Source organism: Naegleria gruberi, assembly GCF_000004985.1.
Source record: "Naegleria gruberi genomic scaffold NAEGRscaffold_17, whole genome shotgun sequence".
NCBI classification, from domain to species: domain Eukaryota; phylum Heterolobosea; class Eutetramitea; order Acrasida; family Naegleriidae; genus Naegleria; species Naegleria gruberi.
The window spans coordinates 420,841-439,008 of record NW_003163310.1 but is presented as its reverse complement, the minus strand read 5'-3'; the positions used below and the strand labels follow the sequence as shown (position 1 = coordinate 439,008).

The window sequence follows — 18,168 nt, the reverse complement described above, 5'->3', positions numbered from 1 at the left end:
TCTATGCGTGCGTATGGGACTTTGAGGAAGCAGCAAGTGAGTCATCACGTTTCAGAAGATTCAGAAGATTCAGATGATTTATTGGAAAGGAGGGAGATGATTTTATATGTTCGGAAGAAACATTTTAGACGAAACAATAACTCAAAAATCAATTTATCAGCAATAGTACCGAATTTATTTATCATCTTGATTGGAGTAATTGCTCTATATCTCCCATATCATTATTTTAATATTGTAAATTCCGATTCGAATAATAATTTTGTGAATAATTGTGAAAGCTCTGTAATTGCAACACAATCTACAACTACTGAAGATAATTTGAAAGTGGAAAATGCTAATTTGGATATCAGAAAATCAGAATTTGTAAAAGATACTGATAAACTAGTACTAGTCACTAGAATTATTGGAAACCAAGAATCTCTTCCAGAAAGTTTCCTTAATTTCCTAAATAAGAAATCCAAAGAGTATAATCTTAATTTGCTATTCATTTCTAATGAAAATTTACTACAGGAAAACACAAAGAAAATTCATCATTTACTAATTCCAAAAAGAATTGCAACCAATCGCCTCAATGAAGACATTCTTCAATCAGATATTTCACATTTTTTAGTTCAATATGAAATCTCAACCTATTCGATAGTACTGTTATCTGTCAAGTATGAATTGGAGTTGGAATCAATGCAATTTTCAATGAAGGATTTCAAGGAAAGTTTCAAACCTCCCATGACTTGTATTTTTCAAGTTACTCAGAGCTATTTCAATAGAGATGATTTTGGAGTTCAATTTACAAACTCAAATAATATCAGAAGTGAATTGAATCAAATTGAGCAGACCTTTAAAACAAAAGAAATAACATAGTTGTAACATATTTGAGATCCATATTTCGCAATAATTGGTCCAATCATTATAAAGTTTTAGTAGTACAAATTGTGTCCAACCCTTGAAGAACATTCTTAATTCATTTGCGTTTAAAATACAATTTACATCCAAAAAATTGATTCTTTCCTCACAGTAGTAGCACCACAAATACCATGCCAGAACGAAAACATTGGAAATGTGCAAGTCAAGCACTTGTATTCTAAAATCGAACACAACAATTATTAGCTTAAGTTGCTCCTTGTGTGAGTGCTAGTGCCGTGCCTTAGAATTCTTACGGTTGATGAAAGAATTTTCCACCAATTCATCGGCAAAATTATCACTTTTCATTCTTGCAATGTATCAGTCAAATATTTAATATTTGCAATAAATTTTAAACTTCTAATAAAAATTAGAAAAAATGAATCAACACCATCTAAAAAAATGAAAAGAAAACAAACCTTCGGAGATCAAAAAAATGAAAAGAAAACCAAAGCCAACACCGACTTGTTGTCATCAGGCAACGAACCATTCTATCTTCCGGATGAGATGATCACAATCATTCTCTCCTATTTACCAAATGCTCAAATTTTACGTCGATGTATTCTCGTTTCAAAGCAATGGTTGATTGTGTGTGGTAATTTAAACTTGGTTTTGAATACAAATAGCTGGTCTTCATGTGGTCCTGTCACTCTGAAAAAGAGGTTGAATAGTAGTTTTGCAAATTGTTTTACTAGTTTGCACATTGAAAAGAGAACTAGTTTGAAGGATGAAATTTCACTCATTGGTGAAAGCAAGTTGACTAGATTACAATATTTAACAATTGGGAAATCTAGTATTAATAACAGTGGATTGGACGCATTTTTGTCAACTCCTAATGTATCTCATCTCAAGTATCTGAATCTGTATTACAATAGCTTGAAGAGTGACAGTACAGTGAATGGTTTTAAAAATGTTCCAAACTTGGAAACTTTAGTCTTGAGTAGAAATATTCTCTCTAAGGACACAATTAGAGTGATTGTCGATAATTGTCCTAAATTGAAATGTTTAAAGCTTGCAGAGACGTTTATTGAAAGTGAAGGTTTAGAAATAATTGCCAGCAGTGAAAATATGTCAAATTTGGTAACATTGGATCTTGCACAAACACACTTGCTCTCAACAGGAGCTACATGTTTAGCCAATAGTCCCTATCTCAACAATTTAACTTTTTTAGAAATGTATTGGTGTGGCATTGAAACAAGTGGTATTAAGGATTTGTGTGAAAGTGGTAAACTCAAGAATCTTAGAACACTTGGATTGTGTAGAAATAGTATTGGTACTGAAGGAGCAAAATACATTGCCAATTGTGAAGATTTATCGCATCTCACAGAACTAAACATTGGTTTCAATGAAATAATGGACGAAGGAGCTAAAGCTATATTCGAAAGTTCTCACCTTTCTAAGTTGAGAAGCCTTAATATTTCCAAGAATAAGATGGGTGGGACAAGTGAAGGATATGATGCCATGATACAATGTAAATGGTTAAAGAATCTTCACACATTTTCCATTGCAGATAACACTATTTCCTACTATGGATCGACCCTATTCCAAAAGTGTGATTTAAGCAGTGTGGAATCCTTAGATTTAGACAATACACGTATCAAGACGAGTTCAGCAAAAATCATTACAGAATCTGATACCTATCAAAACTTGAACGATTTGAGAATTAGTAGAAATTCAACTCTTGACGATGATACAGCGCAGGACTTTGCCAATTCTACAACTCTCACCAAGCTCACCTATTTAGACATTTATAGAACCAAGATTTCAGTGAGTGGAATCCACCTCATTAAGAAGAATACCAATTTTCCAGCCAATTTGGAGGTTGATCTTCCGTTTGCCAATGTTGAAACCACTGCGAATAAGTTAAGAATCATAGAATCAATTGAGGAGGAATGAAAAGAGGCAATTGCCTTATTAACCTCTTATCCAAGAACCTATCCAATCAATCAACTTGTTCAATGTTAATAAACATTACAATGTTTCAGCAAATTCTCAATCTCCTTTCAAACACCGCTTGTGCTGTGGTTCAAATCTCAAGAAAAATGCCCAAAGACCTCAACAGAGCATCAACACCACACCCGAATAACAAATTTCATCAACAACAACAACATTCATATCAACAGCAACGGCAATATCATGATGGAGTAGTAGGTAGTACTAGTTGTGATCATCAATTAATATCAACATGCTCTGGTGATGGTGTGATGATGATGAATATGGAAAAATCAAAGGAAAATAGGCTAGAAAGTGTTGAAGCCTTGCCTTCGGAAAGAGTTTTACTTGTTAGTCATAATAGTAATATTGTTGGATCAATGACAATGTTGGACGAAAATAGTAATAATGAAACGAATAGTAGTACTACTGCTACTGCTGTGGTACCATTATCAATATCTAATTCTAGTCAAAGTCGAACGAATCATGATGGCGAATTTAAACCAACACTGAGTTGTGTTGGTTGCAGAAAACTGCACAGGAAATGTGATAAAAAACAACCGAAATGCACAGAATGTGTGACCTATGGACGGGAATGTAAATATACACCAGGAAAGAACAAACAATATATTAGAAAGAATAAGAAGGATAAAGATCATCATTCAGATAAAATTGAGGATAATTTGAAATATTTAATGATTTGGAATCAAAATATGGAACCACAAACACAATGGGCTCATACTTTTGTAAAGAATTCTGTAAAAAAACAAACTGTAGATATTTATTATAGAAAGTTGTCAATGGGAATGTCAACTATGCAACAAACGAGAATGGAGGATTTGTTTTTTCGAAATGGAACGGAAGAATTAGATGATAATGAATATAGTCTTTCACTTTTTTACTCAATTCAGGCTCTGTGTGACCAATAGTAAGTTGTTAAGCCATTACAAAGTATTGAAATTTCAAAACTCTGCAGCATGGGCAGAAGAGACAAAGCCATTGAAGCATTTAACGAGTGTAAAAAGTATTTAGGGAAAATTTATGATGATTTGGAATCATTTGCTGTTGCCTGCACATGTAATTATATTTCATTCTTTTTAGCTGGAGAGGGAGAGGATGAACTTTCGAGTAATTATTTAACACTGGTTGACCAGTATTTTAAAAGAAGAGCACGACAAATTGCTCGAGGTTTGCCATGTTTTGGAAATAGCGAACATTTTATTGTAAATAATTTAGATAAGAAGAGAGGAGTTACGAGTATATTTTTCTATGACAATAGATTGGATTGGAATAAGGGCCAAAAATATAGCAATCTAGTTGCAGTGTCTTACAAAATAGCAACAGGAAATGAATTACCACAGAATTTTGTTGAAATACTTGATGCGGACCTTAATGAATTTACTTTTGCGCAGCAAATGTCTGTATTGGATGATTTACACATTTTAATGAAGAAGAGCCACAAAGGAAGATCACATGTTCCAGAATATGTACAAATAGGTCTAATGATGGACAAACTCAATGTTGCTTTACACAGACTTGAAGCATTAAGAGTGGTCCTCGCAAAGAATCCAAAGGACAAACGATTTGTGAAATTGGAAATGCTCAAATATGCGGATGAAATTAGTGAAATTGTTGATAATCCCTATTTCCCAGGCATGTTATCAAGTTTTATATTTGCATTTGCTCTGGCAGCCCAAGTACATTTCGAATTATTTTTTGATAATGAAATTTCAAATGTACCTCTGATTAAAACAAATATTCTCAATTCCTTGGATAGAGATATGAGAGGACTAAAACACTTTTCCTCAAAATATGGAAGAACAACCAAAGTTTATGGACCTATTATGAATGCAATTGAAGCTCTCGTTGTCAACATTTCACCACCAAATTGTGGTCCTCCCTTAGACTCCATTTCTTCCTCAACAAATGATCAAGCATCCTCTCTTCCAACATCAAGTCATGAAAGCTCTTCAACTGCAACAACCTCTGCAGATGATCAGAGAAAGAGAGATTTACCATCAGCTCAGTTTTTAGCAAACACAATGAAAAATTTTATGCCAAGAATCGCTAGGAATTTCAATAATTAATAATTTGTGTGGGCAATTGCTTGGAATAAAGACTTTAATAGGTGATCCATAATTTTATGGATCTATAGATTTAGTTTCTCCAAATGTAAAACATTCTTTTGGTTCTCATACCATTGAAATCTGAGGCAGCTGCAGTTGTGTAAGCTCCAAAATTATTGAAAAACAAATAATCTCCTGCATGTAGCTCAGGTAATGGATATCCTCTACTCAAACAGTCTAATGAATCACATGTAGGCCCGAACAAGGTAGATGCATACTTCTTTTCATGTTTGGTTGACTTGGACATGATCATATTTACAACTAAGTGGACATAGTCAAAGACAATATTATTAAAAGAGCCATAAATTCCATCATTGAGGTAATAGATAAAATCGTCAGGTGTTGGAATGCCTTCCTTCTTCAATTGCTCATTCTCCAATCTCATATCCTTAACAGTGTGAACATTGCAGACAAGGGTATGTGAAGCACTGACAATGTAACGACCTGGCTCTGCAATTAATTTGATAGTCTTTGGATCAATGATTGAATCGTCTGCATTGGTTGATTCATCTCTCAAGAAGAGTTTTTGAATTTCAGGAACGATTTGAGAGGCTACAGTTTCCATTGGATTTTCATCATTAATTCTACCCATGAAACCTCCTCCAATATCAATCAAAGAGAGCTTGTATCCATATTTGATTGCAAGTTTTGCAAGCTCTGCAGCATCTTGAAGGGCCTTCTTATAGGAATTTGTATCTGAGCAATTGGTTCCAACGTGGAATGAAATTCCATAAATATTAACACCAAGAGCTTTTGCTTTTTCGAGGAGAATAGTTTGACCAAACTTACTACAGCCAAATTTGGCAGAGAAACCAACAGTTGCATGTGAATCATCAGTCTTGATTCTGATTACACACTTGGCAGCCTTCCAATGTTCTGCAATCTTTTCAATTTCACAAACGGAATCGAGCGTAGTAAGCTCAACACCAACTTTTGCAGCATATTCCATGTGTGAAATTTGTTTACATGGATGAGCAAATATGATATCACGTCCAGGAACAAATCTTCTATTCTTAATTTGTTCCAATGAAGGATCTGGATTAACAATTGTCAAACTTTCATAGAATTGTTGATTATTTTCCAACCAAGTATCAACTTCTTTACAAGTCTCACAAACGAGTGCAATTTCAGCCTCACTGGCACAATCAAATCCACATCCCATCATGTACAAAACCTTTACAATATTTTCATTTGGATTACATTTCACAGCATAGAAAGGTCTCACACCACGATCATCAATTTCAATCTTTTGTTGATCCTTTGGATAGATTGTCATTGCCTTTCTCCATCTCTCAATCTGTCTCACAATATGTGACAAATCAACAACAAAGAATGATTCTCCCTTTTCATTCTTTTCAGAAATTTTCTTTACAATTCTTCTCACAGTATTTTTCAAATGTGATTCCTGATCTTTGATTAAATGTAATTCAGCATGGAAATAATTCTCAAAAATTGGTTGTAAACTAGCAACCCATTCAGAATGATTATAGTGCGCTTGTGGTTCATGTTTATGAACAGGTTGTCTCAAATTGTGAAATAATGATTGAGGAGTTTGTTGTTCATATCCCAAATGTAAAAATTCAATAGATTTAACTCTGGTCATTCCATCATTTCCAGCAGGAACATTTAAATGATTTCCACTATGACTCGGATGCATTGACATTTTTCTAATTACAAAATAGATTAATAAATATTATTATATCATATACAATAAAAAAATCAAGCTAATGATGATGATACTATTTTAAAACAAAGTGTATCGGTGGTAGTATTTTTTTTCTTGTTGTTGTTGATTCCGTATGATGATGATCTTTTCAAAATCAAAAAGGGTTTTTTCAAAGGTATTGAATTTAATTATTTTTTTTTGTGATTTTTTTGGGTGATGAAAATGTCCGTAAAAGGTCCTCCCACGGCAAATGAAGAGAAAAAAAAATTTGGCGCTCTTTTAAAGACTTTGGAGAGTTTTTGACTAAATTACTTCTTTTGATAGTGAGAAATATTAAATTTAATAATTTGTGGATAGATCTAAGGAAGAAGATTCATTGGAATGTAAGGAATTTGTGGTAAAACTGTAGTTCAACAAAAATGTATTCAAAAAGTGAAAAGTGACAGGGAAAGTTTGTTGTTGTAATGGTAACATAAATTACACTCACTGGAACCTCCAGTTTCCGCATGTTTTAATGGTAAAATCAAGTTCATTCTTGACATTTCAATGACATTCGTTCCAATAGAATCAAAGTTTCGTCCACATTCATCTTTTACAAGATAAACAAAATGCAACAACCACACCATCATCTTGTTTCTTACAATTACTCTTCCAAACAGCTAAATCTTCTAACGATCTGTCTCACCTGTGCTGTCTTTCTTCTCCTGCCACTTGTCACATTCCAACAAACATGTCAATCTCTGTACATTGATGAAAAAGAAAGTACCACAAATGTTGCTTGTCCAATTTCCTTTATTAACGATGGAAATGGTTGCCAACCATTCCAAACAGTTTATGATAAAATCATGAACACAAATTGCTCCAAAGATTCTGATTGTAAATTCGGTTATATGAAATGTGTTTACAATAAGTGTTATAGTGCTGATAGAGTTGAAGGAGATTCATGTTCGCAACATGAACAATGTGTTACAACAAAAGCTTCTGTTAAGAAAGGAGGTCTTTATTGTAAAGATAGCAAATGTAAACCTTATAAGGTAAAGTTTACAAAGAAAATTGGTGAAAAATGTGGAGATGTTGATAATAATGAAGGATTGTATTACTCGTGTGAATTTGGAGCTTCCTGTGTTTTGGGTTCTTGTTTAAAAACTCCAATGGTTAGCAAGGATGAAAATTGTACTCGAGTTTTTAATCCATTTAAGGAATATAGAGTTTGTCAAGCTTCTTTTTATTGTGGAGAAGACTCAATTTGCATTAATTCGATTAGATTAGAAGCTAAATGTAATGAAACAAGCAGTTGTCAAACTGGTTATTCCTGTAGAAAGAGTAAGGATTCAAATGATGCCATCTGTCAAAGATTTGCTGATTTTGGTGATTATTGTAGAGAAGATTCTGATTGTGGAAATACAAATTCAGGATTGGTAACATGTTCCAATAACAAATGTAAAAGATTATTAGCAGGATTGAAAGGATCTACCTGTCAAAATAACACTGAATGTTATTCAGGTTATTGTAATAAGGATACAAAAACCTGTCAAGATGTTACACTCGATAATGGAGATACTTGTTACAATTCCACTTCTTGCAATAGCCTATCAGGTGGTTGTGTCTGTGGTGGCAAGGCCAGTAATGGAAATAATAAGGGAAAATGTTTGCCAAGTTGTGCAGGACCACTCTATGATGTCATTAGTTGTTTATATAATAAGGGATTGTATATTGGAACTCCATTGGCAAGTTCATTAACTCCTGGCTTGGGGTATGCTCAATATGTAGATGAGGATAGTAGTATTTACAGATCTTGTAAGAGATATTATGAAAGATATTACACATGTCAACACAGAGTTTGGAAGAATGTTGGACAATCATCGACAATTAATTCAATGAATGGATTCAAGATTTCAACTGAAAGTTCATTTGAAAATATTGATGTACTTCTTCCAAGAAGATCTGATGCTAATGGTCAAACAACTTTCAGTTTCAAGTTATTATTGGTTTCACTTTTTGCCATTATTGTAATTTTATTTTAAATATTAAATTGAAAATTAATTATTATTAATTATTTTGGTATTAGCAAGTCTATACCTTTTACAATTTATTAATATCATCTTGTTATTTTGTAATGATTTAAAATAAATATTTTTGAAAAATTGGAGCAAAATTGGGTTGGATAAAATTGGTGGAATGAATTGGCTGGTTAGGAATTAATTGGTATTGAGGATTTTGATGGTTGGTTTCTTGTAATGTTTCCATTGAGCAGAAGGAAGAACGTCTTCAACAATTTTAATTTCTTGATTGTCAGCTGAACAACGTCTTGTTGTAACCTTTTCTTGAATTTTTAACATGGTGAACTTCCTCAGTCTGTTACAAGATTCATAAACTTTCTTGGAATTGATGGCACCTTGAGAGTTGAATCGTTTGAACATTACTATTTGGTGGGCGTGTATTAAATGGAAAGACTTAGACATGGATGAAACTAGATCATTATAAATATGGGGATTCTCGCAGGTTATCATTAGGTGAATTAATTTTTTGTAACCAGTTGACAGTGTGGAAACAAGCTTTTCAATTTCTTGTTGCTCGTGAACTGCAATGGCCAAGGATTGAATTCTTTCATTCTGTTTGAATTTTGTTAGGGAATCAACTCTAGGTGTACAGAAGGACATGTCAATTTCGCATTTTGGTAAATCCTCTTCTTTAAGTGTAGACAATGTGTGCCACACAAAACATCCATCCAAATCAGAAAGAATAATTCTCTTAAAGACATCTCTATTACAAAGTTTCAAAATTTCTGGTAATGCATGTGAAATTTGATTTGAAATACATAATTCCAAAACTTCAGGTTGAAACTCTGGGAATGTAATTAACTTTTTAAAATGTTTCAAATTTTCATGAGTGATGGCACATTTAAATCTCTCTACTTTACACAATCCTACATTTCCCTCTAAAAAATCCTCTTCAAAGAAGAAGTTTGCCTTTACAGATAAATACTTGATAACAACATCCCTTTTCAATAAATCGAAAAAGTCTGTTTCCAAAGAGGTTTCCAATTTTCTAATGCAAAATCCTTGGTTAACTCCTTGTATAATACGTGATACTGTTAACTTGTCATTTGGAAATTTGGTATTATGAATGCAAACATCACTCAATGTACCTCTATTTGTTTCCAAAGCAGAATTAATAATATCCGAAACTTTGTAATATTCATGATAGTAATGCACATCAAAGTATAACTTTTTAACGCATTTCCAATTAATCTTGGGTATATTTACAGGTCTTCCAAATACTTGTACTTTAACAACATTTTCAAAAGGAAGCTCGCTCAACAATCTATAGTCAATGAATATCTTTTTCTTTTTTTGTTTTTTAGTATTCACATCTTCTTCCTTTTCCTCGTCATCTATACGAATACCAACCGCATATAACTGAAGTACCAAACTTCTGAATTGAGTGCTGACAAGAGATAGATTCATCACATCATCAAAAGTTAAAAATTTCAACATGTTATCATGAATAAAGCTTGATGAAAACGTTTGAAATAAATCTATTACATGATCCGAAGAGAGAGATGAAGAGGAAGCCTTCTTTTTTCTACTACTACTCCTACTACTACCATCTCTTTTCCCAAATAATAATTTAAAAAGTCCCATGAGGATGATTAATTGTTGTTGTTGTTGATGAAGATGTAACAACACACGTGGTTGGTTGCGCAACGTTCTCTAGATTTGATGAGAGTACAAAGCCTTTAATCGCAAAATGTTGAAAAAACTGCACAAACTCTTCACAACTCATAAACAAACAACACAGCTACAACAAGCAAATAATCAAGGTGGTGTTGTGTTGTGTTTTTCAAAATTGTCGTTGATGATAACGCTAATAAGAACGTTGCAAGAGTTTTTTTTCTTGTTGTTGTTCTTGGCAAAAGTGCACTTAAATGCCATAATCGTGCAAGTTAAGGTCGGTTTTATCAACTTGCCTGCGACACAGAGAATCGCACCCAACCAACAGTATTGTTGCCTTATTTCCCAAAACTAAAAAATACAAGTACATTGCTACGGTAGCCAATAAGGATCTTGTATTCTCTCCATAGCGCTGTGTTGTGTGAATATCTAAAGTTGATTTTTGGTTTGCAGTAAGCAAATTAATGCACAGAGAGATTAGATAACAAAAAATATGTGAATCTATTGTCCTACTTGTGGCGGAAACATCTCCCGATGATAAACAACACTATCAACAAGTTATTGATTATTTTGGCTATTACCTTCCTTGCATTTCGGCAGTCCTGTACAATTTCATCAAAACGTGTTGAATCTTCGCACAAATTTTCCAACACCTTTCATTCAATTGTTCTTTGAATTGACAATTGCAAGGTTCATGTTGTTGTGGGGAATGAAAGCATACTTATTTACTAGAGTCATTGACATGAGGTTTTAGGTTTCTTATTTAGGGGGTTTCTGTAATGGCTGTTGTAACTTATTTACAATTCACTGTACTGTAGATGTATTCTGTTGAGTTTCTGAAATAAGGAATATAGTCCTTTACTTGAGTATTTTAAAAGGTACGGTATTCAATGTATAAAATTTGTTCGGCTGTTTTTATTCATAACTTGAGAGACAAGTCGCATGCACCTATCATGTCACCAGTAAAATTTCACCCAAAATGAAAGGTGTGTATTCATTTCTTGTTCTCTTACAATAATTTCAGATCACATGATAAATGGCTTGAACACAAAGTTTCAGTTTCCATTCTCTTGTGGTGTTGTCTTCTCGGTTGTGAAAAATCCAACCCTAATCGCTCTGGTTCATTGTCTCAATAAAAATTGAATTTTGCTCCTCACCAGATTTTTGCTAATGTTGGATACAATATTGCATCCAAGCCCAAGCACCAATAATCAGCATGCAAGGTTTTCATTTCAATAAACAAATTTGGATATCATTTTAGCACGATTTTGTTGTGTAAATAATAGTAATGGAGAACTGTGATCTTGTTTTTTGCAAAAAGACCATTCATCCTTAATGCTTAAATAATTCTATTATGAAGCTGTAATTATAGCGCTCATGATGAATCCTAGATATTGATGATCAAATTTTTATTGCTGGTAATTTGTTGCTGTTTCATCATCGGAGAGTAAGGAACCTCTTTTTTCATCCACTCCCAATCAATGAGGAAATCACAAGGAACTGGTTTATGGGTGGCAATGGACACGTCTCCATATCGGTGAGGCATGAATTACAAATTCTAATGTGTGGAAATATTTATGAGAATATCAGATATGATTATTTGATTGGATTGTATGTTTGTAGAGGATTTAATTTCGTATCACATGTGATTGTCCTTTTGTGCAATAAAAATTTTAAAGAGTAGGAGAATTAAATATTGTAAAGAAGTTTACAAAATTACTTGTGAAAAAAAAGGCATCCTAAACAGTATGACAGAGTTACTGTTCGGATAGCAATCCGGTCTTTTTATCCATCGCACTAGGATATGCTTGAAATTTCCGTATTTTCAAAAAGATCTCGAAAGAAAAAAAATGTCAGCTGCCACATCAGAATCTTGCGCTCAACAAGCTGAAAAGTATGACAAACTCTCTTCACTCTACCACGGAGATGCCATTCCCTTCACTCTTCGTGAATTAAAGGAAGCCATCCCAAAACATTGCTTCCAAAGACCTGTCATGACCAGTATGCTCCATCTCATTTCAGATTTGGTTCAATTAATTGCCTATACTGTTGCCTATTATTACTTTTCCAATTTGTTAGAATCGTGGTGGTTTGCTAATTTGAATCAAATTGTAGTGTTGAGTCCAATTTATTACTTGTTGCAGGGTGTCTTGTTTTGTGGTTATGTTTTTATTGAAGGTTTTACATTTACTGGATTGTGGGTTCTTCAGGTAGGTTAATTATTATTCGATTAGGTTTATATATTATGGATTTCATCTTTATGTTTCGAATAATTCGTGTGAAATTGTGTGAAATATTTCGAACAATTTGTGTGAATATTTTATTATGATTGTAGCATGAATGTGGACATTATGCTTTTGCTGATAGTCCTCTTGTTTGTGATATTGTCGGTTACATTGTCGGAAGTGCCTTGTTGGTTCCATATTTTGCTTGGCAAGTAAGTTTAGTCAACCAGAGAATTTGTTAATTTTTTACTGGAATATTTGAATATTTTTTGAAATTCTTCAGAAATCACATGCTATTCACCATGCAAATACCAATCACATGACAAGAGATCAAACCTGGGTTCCTCAAAATGTCCAACCAATTCCTTCTAATAATCCAGCTCAAAAATCTCAAGTTGACAAACAAGTTGAAATGAAACCAAAATCTGAATCATCTCTTTCTGCCATTACTGATATGATTGTTATGGCAACTATTGGTTGGCCACTTCACTTGGTGCTCAATGTTTCTGGTCCAGTTAAGGAAAATGTTGTGGCCTATTATGCAAAGGGCATTCGTTATGAACCAACTATTATTACCGAAAGTGATGGAAACTCTCAAGATGATGAAAATGAATATTCTGACTATAAGCAAATTTCACAAAAGTATCCAATCAAATTCACCTCTCACTTTTTACCATCCTCTCCAATCTTTAATAGTAGAGAAACCTTAAAGATTTACTTGTCTAATTTTGGAGTAATTGCCATGTTATTCATTCTCTATCAATTATTCCAAATTTATGGATGGCAAGTGATGGTCACTGTCTATGTCTTACCACTCAGTATTAATTTCTTCCTATTGACCTCAATTACCTTTTTACAACACGTCCACGATGACGTTCCTCATTTGGATGAAGGTGAGTGGAATTGGTTGAAGGGAGCTTTGTGTACCATTGATCGTTCGATGGGTTCATTCTTGGATTCCAAATTGCATCACATTACTGATACACATGTGTGTCATCATGTCTTTTCAAAGATTCCATTCTATCATGCTGAGGAAGCAACGAAAGCAATTAAGGGAAAACTTGGAAATTATTATAGAGATGAGACTGATAAGAGTTTCTTTGGTGCTTTATTCGAAAATTTGAAGAATTGTGTTGCCTTGAAGAGAAATGAAAAGTTTAGAGGAATTTTGTGGTGGGATCATTAAACTTGAATAAATAGCAGATTCATTTACAATATTCTAAAGGTTTCTTCTTTTTCAATAATATTTAACTCCTTCTTGAAAGATTGATATCAAAGACGAAAACATAATAAGCAAAAGGTTCAGATAAGTTTGATGAAATACTTTCTGTTTATTGAGATTCAAAATTAATTTAGAAAGCAATGAAGAAGGATGAAACCAAAGCAACAATAACCATGATGAGCATATTCATTCCAATAGCAGAAGCACCAGAAAAAGCAGAAGCTCTTGGAATGGCAGTATTGCTTGATGAAGGTGCAGGAATAGATGAAGTACCTGGTTCAATAGGTGTTTCTTGACCTGATCTCACTTCATTGGTGACATCAAAGAATAAGGATGACATCTTCAATGGATCAACATCTGGACTAGCTGATGCACCACATGTAGAAACAGATCCCCAGGTCTTAATTTCACTTGAAGTGATAAATCTGGATGTTTCTTCAGTTCCTTGATCACCAACGAAACGAATATTGTCAATAATCATTTCTCTGTATTGTCCCTGGTTACCCAAGTAGAAGGCGAATTTACTGAATGGTTGAACTCCTTGGAATCCAATATCAGCAAGTGGATATCTAACTCTGGTGATACGAGTATCATCAATCTTGTAGTGTTGAACATAAGTAGCATTGGTTGGCATACCAGTCTTGATATTAATATAGGTCTTTGAAGTGGTATTGTAGTAAGCAAAACTAGTGACCAATTCAATCACACCAGAGTTATTGGTTCCCTTAATGAAAAATTCAAAGTACTTGTAAACACTGGTATCGACATTGACAACTGAACCTCTGTAAAGTTGGAATCCACCCTTCTTGAGACCAAAGTAATAAGAAGAATTACCACAAATTGGATTGAATGGATAGGTAATGTTGGCAACATAGTAATCAGGACTAGTACTAGCATAAGGACCATTGGTAAATCCAGTTGACTTGAAGGTAGCTCCTTCATCGTACAAGGTAATAACTTGAGATGCGTTCTTAACAGTACATGGAGAAGTTGTTGAAACTGCTGGTGGCAAATTACATTTACCACTACAGTACAATTGAGCTCTCAAGTGACCATTTGGATTTTCAGTAGAGGAAACCTTGATGAAAATTCTTCCCTTCAACAAGTCAACCCATTCACCATGAGATAATTGTAATCCAAATCTACTTTGAGAATATGGAGATGGAACATAACTGTAAGTGATATATCTTTCAACTGCACCAGGAGCACCAACACCAACTTCAACCAAACTTGCCTTATTGTTCAAATTGTGATGGAGAACAATGTCCAATAATCTGTCATTGTAATTCAAGAATGCAAAGACTGAACCAACAGCACTAGTAGAACCAGGGGCCAATGCAGAAACAGCAGCTTGTTGACACATTTCCAAACGACCGACGAATCTATCTTCCTTCATGTAAACTCTGTAAGTTTCTCTTGGATTTGCAGGAAGACTTGGAGTGGAAGTACCACAATAATCATTTGGACATTTGGCAGTAATATTGACAGCAACAGAGTTACCCCAATTACCATAGTCAACAAATCCGTACCATTCCTTCTTGTTACTCTTAGAGTTGGCATTCTTCAACTTGAGGTACAAGTGACCTGTTGTGGTATTGAAATAGTAGCATTGGGTTGGGAAGTTAATGACATCTTCCAATGAGTCACACAAATTGAGTGTTCCTGGCCCGCTTGAAGTAACTGTGAATGTAGAACCGAGTGGATATTGAATAGCCAAAACACTCCAATCACCAGCAGCTGATGATTGCATTTGCAAATTCATTGGATTTGGAGGTGGGAGATCCCAGTTGAACTTGATAGCGTAGAAACCACGAGCTGGAACGTTAGCTTGCATATAGAATTCTCCTCCACTGGATTGAACACCAGCAACAGTACCTTGAATATTTCTCAAGAGATCAGTAAGGAACAATCTTGGAATCTTCTTTGAGTTATCCTTGTAATCAGCGTGTGAAACTCCGTATGGATCAACAATTACTGATCCAGAAATGTTATAATTCAAAACTCTCAATTGGAAGAGTGATTCACCCATCAATGGACAAACTGAAGCATTATTCCAGTCATATCTGGTGATACAACCTTCCCAGTTTTGAATTGGGTCAATACCTCCAATCCAAGCACCACCAGCAATACCAGTGATGGAACCATCAATATCCATGAGGGCAGCACCCTTGTGGTTTTCATAAGTGACTGTATCCAAGAAAACTCTTTGAGGAGAATTTTCAAACTTCAAATCACAATATCTATTTCTAGTATGGAGTCTGAAGAAGTTATCAAGGACTGACAAACAACCAGCTCTCTTATACTTGTCAGTGACAAAGTTTCTGAAAGTGACATTTCTCAACAATTCAGCACCGCCGTTATCATAAGTTTCATAACCCTTAATAACAGTGGTAAGTGAGTAGTAAGCATTTGGTCTAGTTCTATTACCAACATCAACAGAAGGTCTCAAAGTATAATCACCAACATTGTCAGATTCAGCAATCATGATGGAATCAGTAATATATGAAGTACCTGGAGGAGAGTTCATTTGTCTCATATTATCAGTCAAGTACAAGTTTTTGAAAACAATATTACCACAACGAGCCCAAATACCATAACCTCTATTTTTGTAAGCAATAAAATTATCAATTAATGCCTCAATGGATGGATAATAACCAGCTTGTTCAGTTGTACCGTCTGGCTTTTCCATGTCATCGATAAAAAGACCATTTTGTGAACCGTGAGCTACATTTCCAGAAAATGGCTTTGGAGGAGCAGTTCTTGGATTGATAGAACCTGGAGCATACAGGGAAGCACTTGCACCTGTTGGGAAGGTTGGCATTCTAAAATTTAAAACATTAATAGAGGAATAAATTGTGATAACTTACGTAAACCAAAAAGCATGTTTGGAACCACAAGCATGGTTGTCAATAAATGTATTGTTTGGGTTGGTAATCCAAAAATTAGCAACATCACTATCAGATGGAATCAGACGATAGGTCAAGTCATAAACTGGCTTGGCACGAATTGCCAAATTATGTTTGAAAACATTACCTAACTCTGAACCATCTTCCAAAAAGTATTGATGTCCATTAGAATTGAAACAGACATTGTCTTGAAGCAAGAAATAATTAGTATCGTGAACAACGTAACATCTTTGGAATGAGTCATGAACTGAACATCCCTTAATATAGTATTGAGTACCCAAAGCAGTACCTTGAGCAGTATTTTCCAAAAGGTGAAGATGGAATGAATATCTTCCCATCAAACCATATTGACCAAACTTTCTAATTTCAATACCTTCAACTTGGAATTGAGTAACCAAACGAACCATAAAATGGCCACCAAATTGAGAAGCATCAGATGAATTATCTCCTTGGAAAACAATTCTTCTCGACAATAAACCAACTTCTGGCTTAATCTTATCTCCATCACTGTAGTGAGTATAATTGAGTGGAGCATCCAAGACAATAGTCTTACCACCATCCAAAACTTGAGTAATGATACGTTCTTCATTTTGATCTGGGAATTTAACACCTCTAGCCCAACCAATCAATGAAGAAGTTATTTTAGTATAGTCCAACATTTCACCATAATCTGAGGTAGCAATAACAATGGAATCACCAACTCTCCATGAAACACTTTCACTCAACTTGATTTGATTACTTCCTTTAACAGCAGTAACAGCAAGATCAGTAAATGTTGGTGAGTCAACTTGACCAAAGATTTGAACTCTAGATCCAGAAAGAAAACCAATTCCCTTTGATCCCATATTCACATTATCAAATGGATCTGTTCCAATTTCATTCTCAGTAGTACGTGATCCATAAAATGTCAAGACAATCTTATTAGTAATTGGACATGTGGCACTTCCCATAATCCAACTAGCTCCAGACTCGACTCTAATAAAATCAACATTCAAAGTCAAATTGGCGTTATCGAAAATAAGTGAACCTCCATTTAAAACAGTGATGGAACGAAGTTTGTAAGGTGGAGATTTGTCAACCTTGACAGCTGTGCTAATCGTAATTTGACTGTTAGCAGTTGAAAATCCAGAAATACTGGAAAATAATGTTAAACCTTGAGCGTCTTGTGGACAATTGGTTTGGCAAGTGACCAAACTGACAATTAACAGGAGTAGAAAAAGACCTGTCAGTGCTCGTTGGGTGTTGTTTGACATATTTTTTTTAATGATGATAGAGAAGAGAATAGGAAGTTGGTGGTTCAATGTTATTAAACATGTGGCAGCTGACACTTTTGTGCGTCTTGGAAAAATTAGAGATCTGTCATTATTGATAATTGACTGGATAATGCGAGAAGGATTGTGTAGTGAAAACAGCCGTATGTATTTTTCAAGATTTTTGAGTGCGACATAAAAATTGACGTTTGGCAGATGAGTTGCTGAATAGAGACATGTTATGCCAGTTTGTTATTGTTGATTCGTGCT

General features: G+C 34.3%; 8 protein-coding genes across 8 annotated transcripts; 5 read left to right on the top strand and 3 right to left on the bottom strand.

Annotated features, from left to right (window-relative positions):
* Positions 1-3: 3 nt before the first annotated feature.
* On the top strand, positions 4-858 carry NAEGRDRAFT_66282 (uncharacterized protein; the record flags this gene model as incomplete). The annotated part of the gene is made up of 1 exon (XM_002678639.1): positions 4-858. The coding sequence occupies one exon, from the start codon at positions 4-6 to the stop codon at positions 856-858; it is 855 nt and encodes a 284-aa protein (XP_002678685.1).
* Positions 859-1,299: 441 nt separating this feature from the next.
* NAEGRDRAFT_79335 (leucine rich repeat domain-containing protein) lies at positions 1,300-2,883 on the top strand (the record flags this gene model as incomplete). Its single annotated transcript, XM_002678638.1, has 1 exon — positions 1,300-2,883. The coding sequence occupies one exon, from the start codon at positions 1,300-1,302 to the stop codon at positions 2,791-2,793; it is 1,494 nt and encodes a 497-aa protein (XP_002678684.1). The 3' UTR covers positions 2,794-2,883.
* Positions 2,884-3,806: 923 nt separating this feature from the next.
* Positions 3,807-4,916, top strand: NAEGRDRAFT_48246 (uncharacterized protein; the record flags this gene model as incomplete). The annotated part of the gene is made up of 1 exon (XM_002678637.1): positions 3,807-4,916. The coding sequence occupies one exon, from the start codon at positions 3,807-3,809 to the stop codon at positions 4,914-4,916; it is 1,110 nt and encodes a 369-aa protein (XP_002678683.1).
* An 18-nt stretch (positions 4,917-4,934) lies between these two features.
* On the bottom strand, positions 4,935-6,618 carry NAEGRDRAFT_79334 (ornithine decarboxylase; the record flags this gene model as incomplete). Its single annotated transcript, XM_002678527.1, has 1 exon — positions 4,935-6,618. The coding sequence occupies one exon, from the start codon at positions 6,616-6,618 to the stop codon at positions 4,987-4,989; it is 1,632 nt and encodes a 543-aa protein (XP_002678573.1). The 3' UTR covers positions 4,935-4,986.
* Positions 6,619-7,229: 611 nt separating this feature from the next.
* On the top strand, positions 7,230-8,645 carry NAEGRDRAFT_48244 (uncharacterized protein; the record flags this gene model as incomplete). Its single annotated transcript, XM_002678636.1, has 1 exon — positions 7,230-8,645. The coding sequence occupies one exon, from the start codon at positions 7,230-7,232 to the stop codon at positions 8,643-8,645; it is 1,416 nt and encodes a 471-aa protein (XP_002678682.1).
* A 174-nt stretch (positions 8,646-8,819) lies between these two features.
* On the bottom strand, positions 8,820-10,265 carry NAEGRDRAFT_66277 (uncharacterized protein; the record flags this gene model as incomplete). The annotated part of the gene is made up of 1 exon (XM_002678526.1): positions 8,820-10,265. One exon carries the CDS (start codon positions 10,263-10,265, stop codon positions 8,820-8,822), a length of 1,446 nt encoding a protein of 481 aa, XP_002678572.1.
* A 1,964-nt stretch (positions 10,266-12,229) lies between these two features.
* On the top strand, positions 12,230-13,735 carry NAEGRDRAFT_38805 (delta-12 oleate desaturase). Its single transcript, XM_002678635.1, has 5 exons — positions 12,230-12,378; positions 12,418-12,505; positions 12,631-12,732; positions 12,804-13,034; positions 13,164-13,735. Exons 1-5 carry the CDS (start codon positions 12,290-12,292, stop codon positions 13,704-13,706), a joined length of 1,053 nt encoding a protein of 350 aa, XP_002678681.1. The 5' UTR covers positions 12,230-12,289; the 3' UTR covers positions 13,707-13,735.
* Positions 13,736-13,872: 137 nt separating this feature from the next.
* Positions 13,873-17,901, bottom strand: NAEGRDRAFT_66275 (uncharacterized protein; the record flags this gene model as incomplete). Its single annotated transcript, XM_002678525.1, has 2 exons — positions 13,873-16,564; positions 16,610-17,901. The coding sequence occupies 2 exons, from the start codon at positions 17,899-17,901 to the stop codon at positions 13,873-13,875; spliced, it is 3,984 nt and encodes a 1,327-aa protein (XP_002678571.1).
* Between the last annotated feature and the right edge of the window lie 267 nt (positions 17,902-18,168).

Bases quoted from the DNA above. Each gene is read 5' to 3' on its own strand.
- NAEGRDRAFT_38805 (XM_002678635.1), top strand. From the start codon at position 12,290: ATGACCAGTATGCTCCATCTCATTTCAGATTTGGTTCAATTAATTGCC. The intron at 12,733-12,803 runs GTAAGTTTAGTC...GAAATTCTTCAG, and splicing joins TTCCATATTTTGCTTGGCAA to AAATCACATGCTATTCACCA. The intron at 13,035-13,163 runs GTTAAGGAAAAT...ATTTCACAAAAG, and splicing joins TGCTCAATGTTTCTGGTCCA to TATCCAATCAAATTCACCTC.